This window comes from Sus scrofa, chromosome X, assembly GCF_000003025.6.
Source record: "Sus scrofa isolate TJ Tabasco breed Duroc chromosome X, Sscrofa11.1, whole genome shotgun sequence".
NCBI classification, from domain to species: Eukaryota; Metazoa; Chordata; class Mammalia; order Artiodactyla; family Suidae; genus Sus; species Sus scrofa.
The window spans coordinates 42,227,299-42,236,419 of record NC_010461.5 but is presented as its reverse complement, the minus strand read 5'-3'; the positions used below and the strand labels follow the sequence as shown (position 1 = coordinate 42,236,419).

Below are 9,121 nucleotides of genomic sequence, written 5' to 3'. Positions count from 1 at the left end.
CAGGTGCAGACATTAAATAATTTGAAGGCTATTCCAATTTACTCTGTTTGAGGAAAACACTACAAGGAGTATTCTAAATAAATGAATACTAAATCAGAAAATAGATCTCAAAATAAGAGAGCAAGGAGTTCCTGTGGTGGCTCAGTGGTAACAAACCCAACTAGTATCCATGAGGATTTGGGTTCGATCCCTGCCTCACTCAGTGGGTTAAGGATCTGGTGTTGCTGTGAGCTGTAGTGTAGGTCACAGATGCGGCTTGGATCTGGCATTGCTATGGCTGTGGCATAAGCTAGCAGCCACAGTTCTGATTCAACCTCTAGCCTGGGAACTTCCAAATGTCATGGGTGCAGCCATTAAAAAAAAAAGTTAGCAATGACTATTGTGGTAAAATGTACACCCTCAAGTACACATTCACAAAGCTATAGTTAAATTCTGATAAATAAAGTGACTAGGGACTTTGAATAAAAATGTTAAGTAAGAGAGTTCCCATTGTGGTGCAGCAGAAACGAATCCGACTAGGAACCATGAGGTTGCTGGTCTGATCCCTGGCCTCACTCAGTGGGTTAAGGATCTGGTGTTGCCATGAGCTGTGGTGTAGGTCACAGCCGCCACTCGTATCCTGCGTTGCTGCGGCTATGGTGTAGGCAGGTAGCTGCAGCTCGGATTCGACCCCTAGGCTGGGAACCTCCATATACCACAGGTGCAGCCCTAAAAAGCAAAAAAAAAAAAAAAAAAAAAAAAAAAAAAAAAAGAGAAAAGAAAAAAGAAAAAAAAGTTAAGTAAGTTTTCTTGAGGCAGCATTGACTTAACCTAAGAAAAATACAGTCTTCAAATAAGCAGTTTAAATGTTTCTAGAAATAACACTGCTCATCTTACTGAGGACAGATTTCCTTCTCCTCAAAGAAAGGTTAATTATATTCTGATCAAATAATAGAGAAAACATAAATCATACCTGTTAGAAAGGACAAAGTACATAACTGGACAATTTGTAAAGAGAAAAATTACCAAACTAATGAGCTATGTGGAGGAACGAAAATGAACAGAAACTTCATTAAGCTATTAGGAAGAAGAAAAGAATAAAAGTTGTGATTAGGAAATAGTAAAATTGATAATAGGGATAATATAATACAAAAAGATATGGTTATCATAATTATACAAATTTAAATGGACCGAATCTCAAGACACAAATGTGGGATTAGAGCAAACACTAAACTTATATATAGTCAAAAGAAGTATATCTTTGGGAGTTCCATTGTGGCTCAGCAGTAACAAACCCATCTAGTATCCATGAGGATGTGGGTTCGATCCCTGGCCTCACTCAGTGGGTTAAGGATCTGGCGTTGCCATGAGCTGTGGTGTAGGCTGGCAGCAGCAGCTCCGATTCAACCCCTAGCCTGGGAACTTCCATATGCTGCCAGTACGGCCCTAAAAAGACAAAAAAAAAAAAAAAAAAAAAAAGGCAGAAGTATATCTTAAAGAGGAAAATACAAAATAAAGGTTTCAGCAAAGATACATCATGTGTGGTAGCAAAATAAAAGGTGCAGTGATGATGTACTTACCAAAGTAAATTCAAGTTCAAAAGCAGTCAACAAACAAAACAAGGAAAACACATAGTGGCAATGTGCAAAATGCCCTCAGATATACACTCCAGGCCTCCCCCTTCCCCTGCCAAAAACAGAACTACAAGGAGAAACTTGTTTTAAAGTAGTATAACATTTATTCTATCTTTTGATAATGTAATAGCTGGAGTAGACAAAAAGGCAAAAAATCAGAGTAAAGAAATATTAAATAACAAATTAGATTGACAAGTCCTAATAAGTAATCTGTGCCTAACAGAGAATATGGTTTCTTCTCTTATATCCCTGAAAGTTTTACAAAACCCAGTGAGTAATCTGGGCCACAGAGAAAATCCTGAGTAATGTTTACAAGTTCAGATGCAATGGGCTACATTCTCTGATCACAGTAAAACCATAATTAACAAAAAAATAAAGATAATCAAACTAACCACTTAGACACTAACAGAAATGTTCCTCATTAACTAGGATTAAAGTGAGAAATCAATTCTGAAGTTGCACATTTCATACCAGAGTTTAGGAGCTATAGCTGCATTTGTAAAAAAAAGTATATAAATGTCTCAAATCCTTCACTATTAAAAACTGGAAAACCCAACATAATCAAGGTAGGAATTTGATTCAAGAAGTTAGAAAAAGAACAAAATGAAGCAAACACATACAAAATGAAACAAAAATCAAGACGTGACAATAAAATGAAAGCTTAAATAAATTGATTAAATAAATATAAACTTAGGGAGTATAAATAAAACAAAAAGCTAATCATTTCTAACAATTAATTATGTAGATTAGCTCCTGGAAAATCTAATCAAGGGGCAAAAATACAATACCAGTAATAAAGGAGATACTGCACCCGATGGGTAGTGTATTAGCTAATTAACATACTAGTTCTCATGGAACATGAGGTGTAAGTCTAGAGCAATGCATTTAAACATCTGGGTGGAATATGTGAGTCCCTGGGGGAAAGAAGTGAAAATGAACGAAAAACATCCATAAGGGACCGGTGAGTAGAGAAAGAATAGGAAGCGTCGTTCAAGCCTATCATTTGAGACATACCAGTACCCACAGGCAGCCGTTACTGGACACACCTCCACTGGCACAGGAGGCCTTGCTAGGGGTGGCAAAAGCAGATGTGGCAGGGGTTCCTGTCCTCTTCTGGCAACCCTATAGGCATGAAATGGGCAGAGCTGGCTGGAAAGGGCAGACCCAGGGCAGGGTAGTGGAAGGAGGACAGGACAGGATGGACAGGTGTGGGGATAGACAGACAGACCAGGATGGACCAGCAGGGGCCAAGGCTGACAGAAAGGACTAGGACTTCATGGTATGGTAAGGGTTGGACCAAGATGGGCAGGGGGTGGAGGCACGATCACTATGGCAACTTGAACTCTCCTCAGTGTCCCAAAGTGGAAGCATCAAGGACTATCGCACACTCACCTATCCCCACCCCAACATCACAAGCACCTCTGACCTGGGGAATATGAACAATTAAGTACACAGAAGTTCATCAAAGTACACTAATCAGGTGCCAACTACATACCTGATGGCCTGGGATGGGGAACTGCGGGGAACAAGGATCACTGCACCCCCGTGGTAAGGTCACATCTCCCTTGACAGAAGAGGACCCACAGAGCACAGCGAGTATCCCTTCACACCTACCCCTGAAGGTGCACTGCAGCCCATCCCCCAAGTGCACTGTAAGTCACCACCAATGGAGGTTTGGAAGTGGGTTTGTGGATAGCGAAAGGCTTAGGGGCCATCAGGGGATAGTAAAATCTCTTGCTCTTCTACTAAAGTTTTTAAACAAAACTCTGGTTAGTGAGTGATGAGGGCAAGGCAGATCTCCTGGCCTCACCCAGGCTTGGGAAAGAAAGAGACAGGATAGAGGAACAGACAGAAACCCCAGCGGAATTTCGAGAACCAGCCCACCTGGAGGAGTTGTAAACAGAGACACTAAACAGGGGACAGAAAAACGCTGAGATGCCCTGAGAAAGACATGGTTAGAAGAACTGGTGTGTAAGCAATTCATGGAATTCTCCCTTGCACAGGGTACAGGACCTCAGGTAAGCAGGGCTCAGCTATCTACTTTGGAGCGTAGGTCACTGGTGAGCGGGTCATGCTGGATTGTCTGGTGAAGCATCAGGCCCAGCAGCCCTGCCCGATTCGTCATGGCTGTGCGCACCTTTTGCTCCTGCTCAACCAGCTCTTCCAGCTTTTGCAACTGTAGGGGGGGAGTGTGAGAGAGGGCTTTGAGGATCCCACCCCACCCCTCAGCCCCACTCAGACTTGGAGCCTACCGCGCGCACACGCTCCAGGTCCACTTCGGCACGCCTCAGCTTCTCCCAGCAGTAGTGGTGGTTGCACACGCTTTTGGGGAGGCGGCAGAAATTACCAGTGACCTCGAAGACGTTGTGCACTAGTGGGCAACCGCACACCTCGTCATCCGATACCTGTGGGGAAGAATGAAAGATGATGAGGTACAGAGGAAGGTGATCAGGCAGGCAGGATGAGAGGAAGAGGGGAATGGAGGGCAGGCAGGAAGGAGAGGAATGGGGAGTGACCTGGCAGGAGGAGAGAGAGGAATTCAATGATTAGGCAAAGAAGAGGGCTCCCAGGAGATCCCCCTGTGGCTCAGCGGATTAAGAACCCAACTACGGAGTTCCCGTCGTGGCGCAGTGGTTAACGAATCCGACTAGGAACCATGAAGTTGCGGGTTCGGTCCCTGCCCTTGCTCAGTGGGTTAACGATCCCGCGTTGCCTTGAGCTGTGGTGTAGGTTGCAGACGCGGCTCGGATCCGCTTCGATTAGACCCCTAGCCTGGGAACCTCCATATGCCGAAGAAGCGGCCCAAAGAAATAGCAAAAAGACAAAAAAAAAAAAAAGAACCCAACTAGTATCCATGAGGATGCAGGTTTGATCCCTGGCCTCGCTCAGCGGATTAAGAATCTGGCGTTGCCATGAACTGTGGTGTAGGTCGCAGATGCGGCTTGGATCCAAGGTTGCTGTTGCTGTGGCTGTGGCTGTGGTGCAGGCTGGCAGGTACAGCTCCAATTCGACCCCTAGTCTGGAAACCTCCCTATGCCACAGGTGCAGCCCTAAAAAGGAAAAACAACCGAACAAAAAAAGGGGGGCAGAAGGGGATGATCAAGCATGGAGAATGGAGGACGAAGTTAAGCAGGGATGTAGGAATGGAGGTGATGGGGCCGGGAGGATGGAGGGGAGTTCTGACGGGGAGAAGTCGATGGATGGGGACTGGTAAAGCGTGGAGGAGGTGAGGAATGAGGCCTGGAGGGTGGAAGATGAGATTCAGGAGATGACAGACAGGGAGAAGGTGATTGGGGCTGTGAAGCAGGGAGAATAAGAGTGGAGGGAAGTCGGAAAGTGAGAAGAGAGGGATGGAGGGTGGCCATGCAGGGATGAAGCGAGGAATGCAGGGTGATCAGACCAGGGGTGGGCAAAGAACGGAGGTTGGGCAAGCCAAGAGAAGGGAAGAATGGGGGATGGCTGCTCAGTGAGGAGCGGAGGAATGAGGGCTGGTCTGGAGGAGGAAGGGAGAATGGATGGAGGGCGGGGCCAGACAAAGTTATGAATAAATAAACAGCAGCCAGGCAGAGAGAAAAGTAAGATTGGGCAATAGGAGGGGAGAGTGGGGGGGCGGTCAGGAAAGGAGCTGGTCAGGAGGTATGAAGGCGTTTGGGCAGAAGGTAAAACGAATAGGAGGCAATCAAGCACACAGGACCAGAGGAGGAGGGTGGAAAGGGAGGGAGGAGGGGAGGAATGGAGGGTGATGAGGTAGAGAAGAAAACGTCTCACCTTGGGGTCCTTGGAGTGCTCAGGGCATAATACCTGGAGTCGCTTACAGTACCTCTTACTCTGTGGGTCATAAGCATCACAGAAGAGCCTTGTAGCTCTGGGAAGAAGTTGAAAGTGAGATGCGAAGGGTCAGGAGGAGGGCGGTCCCACCCTGAACCCTGCCCACACTTTGTGCCCAACCCCACCCATACCCTGCCCCTAACCCACCCACCTCTACCTCTGAGCTCACCCACATCCTGCCCTTGACTTTGCCCGCCCTGCTCCTACCCTGTCCACATCATGCCTTTGACCTTGACTAACATCCACACTCACCCCTCAATGCAAGTGGGGTGCATGGCCCCAAAAGATGATTTGCACTCATACTGGAGGGGGAAAAAAAAAAAGAGTACAAATGGGGAGGAACTGTGGACACACATCGCATGCCCCTGTCCCAGGACAAAGCCCAAAACAACACATTTGTCCCCTGTGGACCCTATGCTCCCCTCTGCCCAGCCAGTGTTCCCCTGACCCCCGCCACTGGCGGCCGATACCCAATCTTGGCACTTATACTGGGGATGGAGGAAAAATACAAATGGATAGAGCCATGGAAGTGTGTTGTATTCTCTTCTATAACAAATACCCAGATGCCAAAGCTGCCCCCCACGAAACCCCTCCCAGTCAAAACACTCTTGCCCCATCCGCCCCCAGACAATGCCCCAACCTTGGCAAAGCAGCGCTCCATGTGGCGCAGGGCAACATGCACACTGATGGGTTGCCCGCAGGAGACACAGAAGATCTGCAGGTCGACACTGTTCCTGCTACGTTTGTTGCTCTGCATAGGACAGTAGAGGGGCCAGTGAAGCAGTGCAGAGTGGAGACGGAGGGGCAAGACACCAGGCACCTTTCTGCTCCACCCTACCCATTCCCACTCACTTCTTCATCTTTGCACACAGTCTGCTGCTTGCCACGCAGAATGATGGCCTCAAGTTCATGGAAATTGCACTCTATGTCCTTCAGGCGAGTCTGGGTGTCCTGCTGCTCACGTTGGATGCGCTCAAGCATTTTCTTGCCATGCTCCTCAGCAACACAGGGGCTCTTCTGCCACTGCTGAATGCGCTGGGGCAGGATCTCATAGATGCGACTGGAAGAAGGGACAGCAAGAAAGGGAATGTTTATGTGAGGGCATCAAAAGAAGAAATGGAGGAGTGACCAAACGGTGAATGTCTGAGACAATGAATGGTAGATGGGTGAATTTTGGTGAATGAGTGGCTGAATGGTGGATGTTTGGGAGGATGGATAGATAACTGGGTGGGCAAGGGACTGTAACAGTGAATGAATGAGTTGGTAGATGGAATGTGGATGGTGGTTCAGTAGGTTGGTGGATGTGAAGGTGGGTGGATGGGTGGGTGGGTGGATCAGGGGTGGAAGGATACATAGATGGGGGGGTGGATGGACTTACAGATGGCAGAGATTATGCCCTACTCCATGCCCTGTGGCTTAACTTTCAGGTGCACTCACTCAGCTGCCAGCTTCATGCCACAGTCATCCGAGCAGTACTTGGAGCCTGGCCGGGAGGGATACACACAGCCAGGTCCCAGGCACTGCCGCATCAAGCCTGGGTCCCTGGCATCCGACTGCTTTGGGTCTTTTGACTTTTCCATGAGCTTCTGCTTCTTCTCCTTCTGTGGGACAAGAGTGGTCAAGGCGGGGGCAGGGAAATCGATGTCATCCCCCTAACCCTGTAATCCTGCCCTGCATTTCCCCTTCCCCCGACCTCTGCCTACATGTCCCCCATTCCACCATTTCTGTCACCTTCCGCTCCACTTTTTTCTTCGAATTCTGCATTTTCTTCATATCCACTGCCTGCTTCTGCAGTGCAGAATCTAGGAACAGGAACTCCTCAGTGTCATTCATCCAGGGCTGCAGGCCGGGAAGATGCTGAGAAATCTCCCCAACTTGTTTCTTAAATGGTCTCTGGACACTCTCTGCCTCCTCCCAACTCATTGCTGACCATCCCTGCCTTCATTGTCACTTCCATCCATCCAGGGGCCCTGCCACACATTCCTTAGGCTTTGGTTGTCAAAAGTCTCTTATATGTGAGTTCCCGCTGGGGTGAACAGGATCAGCAGCATCTCTGTAGTATTGGGACATAGGTTCGATCCCCAGCCCCGCACAGTGGGTTAAAGGATCCGGTGTTGTGGCAGCCGCGGCACAGGTTGCAACTGTGGCTCGGATCTGATCTCTGGCCTAGGAACTCCAGATGCCGAGGGTTGGCCAAAACAAAAAAAAAAAACAAAACAAAACAAAAAGAGGTCTATGTCGAGACTGGGATTAAAATATACACACTACTATATATAAAATAGATAACCAACAACGATCTACTATATAGCACAGATATACTTGACATCTTGTAATAACCTATAATGGAAGAGAAGGTATACCTGTATACCTGAAACACAACACTTTAAATCAACTATATTTCAATAATTTTTTTTCAAAAACTCATCTATTGGAATTCCCTGATGACCTAGCAGTTAAGGACTCGGCATTGTCACTGCTGTGGTTTGGGTTCAATCCCTGCCCTGGGAATTTCTGCATACTGCAGGCACAGCAAAAAAACAAAACAAAACAAAAAACCAAAAAAAAAAAAACTCATCTATTAAAATGTGGGAAAAAAGCTTTTAAGAGTTTTAAAAGAAAAAGCATTTCAGAATGTAAATAGTCTCCCATGCAAAAGTCCTGGTATACATTTGAGTCCTGAGGCAGGTCCTTTTCAGACAACAGCTGGCTATTGTCTGAGGTGCCTCCTTTACTGCCAGTGGCATCACCACCACCCTCTATTTCTGGCACAACTCAGACTTCTGCAGTTGAGACAGCTGTGCTTGAGTTCCCCATGTGCCAGTGGGACCATGGCAAAGTCTCTGAGAGTACTAAAGAGCTGAGGGGAAGACCCTCACATGAGCTCCACTCCCCCATCCATCCTGTGCCCAGGATTCACCAGAGACCAGGGATTACAGATAGGGTTCCTGCGCTGATGGGAGGAGGGCTCTGGGTCAGCACTAAGTGGGTGGGGATGAGCTATCCCTGCCCCAACACTCCTGCTTGCCTATACTCCAGGACACACCTGCTACCCAGCTTGCCCTACACGATGAACTCAGACAAGCCATCTCTTCCCAGCCCGCCCAAACACTCATGGCCCCGCCCTTCAGACAGGCTCCACCCACCCTCCTACCCAGCCCAGCCCTCCTAGTCACTCCAGGACCCACGTGCCTGACTCTGTGGTCTTGAACATACTCTGTATCACCTTAAGGTTCCAAGGCGTACCAGGCCCTGCACCGTTCCTTGACTCTCTCAGCCTCACATGACACGCTCCACTTCCTGCATATACTCTATTCTGCCTTACTTCTCACGTGCTGCGCCATGCCAAGCCCTGCCGCCCACTTACACATGCCACGCCGAGCCCCGTCTGCCCCAACTCACTCACCTAGAATGATTTGACCGTCTTTATTCTGAAAAGTACCCCTACCTGAACCAAGTAAGACCTAGTAAAATACATAAATATACAAAATTTTTAAAAGTGTGTGTATGCACACACGTGCAAATCACTACCTTCAGAGATTAAAAGAGCAAGAACATGCACAGAGAGAATATTCATACTTTGATTAAGACAATTATCAACTGGAGAACACATACTATTTTCCAGAGAGAGATTCAATATTAATAAAAACTGACCCTGGACTTAAGTCTTAAAGGAAATCTAA

At 47.4% G+C, this 9,121-nt stretch overlaps 1 protein-coding gene across 1 annotated transcript; it reads right to left on the bottom strand.

The window, feature by feature from the left end:
- Positions 3,643-8,782, bottom strand: LOC100626655 (CXXC-type zinc finger protein 1-like). Its single transcript, XM_021079837.1, has 10 exons — positions 8,764-8,782; positions 8,081-8,203; positions 7,173-7,306; positions 6,879-7,042; positions 6,294-6,501; positions 6,082-6,192; positions 5,694-5,743; positions 5,382-5,478; positions 3,866-4,018; positions 3,643-3,789 (listed from the first exon to the last, which is right to left on the bottom strand). The coding sequence occupies exons 1-10, from the start codon at positions 8,780-8,782 to the stop codon at positions 3,643-3,645; spliced, it is 1,206 nt and encodes a 401-aa protein (XP_020935496.1).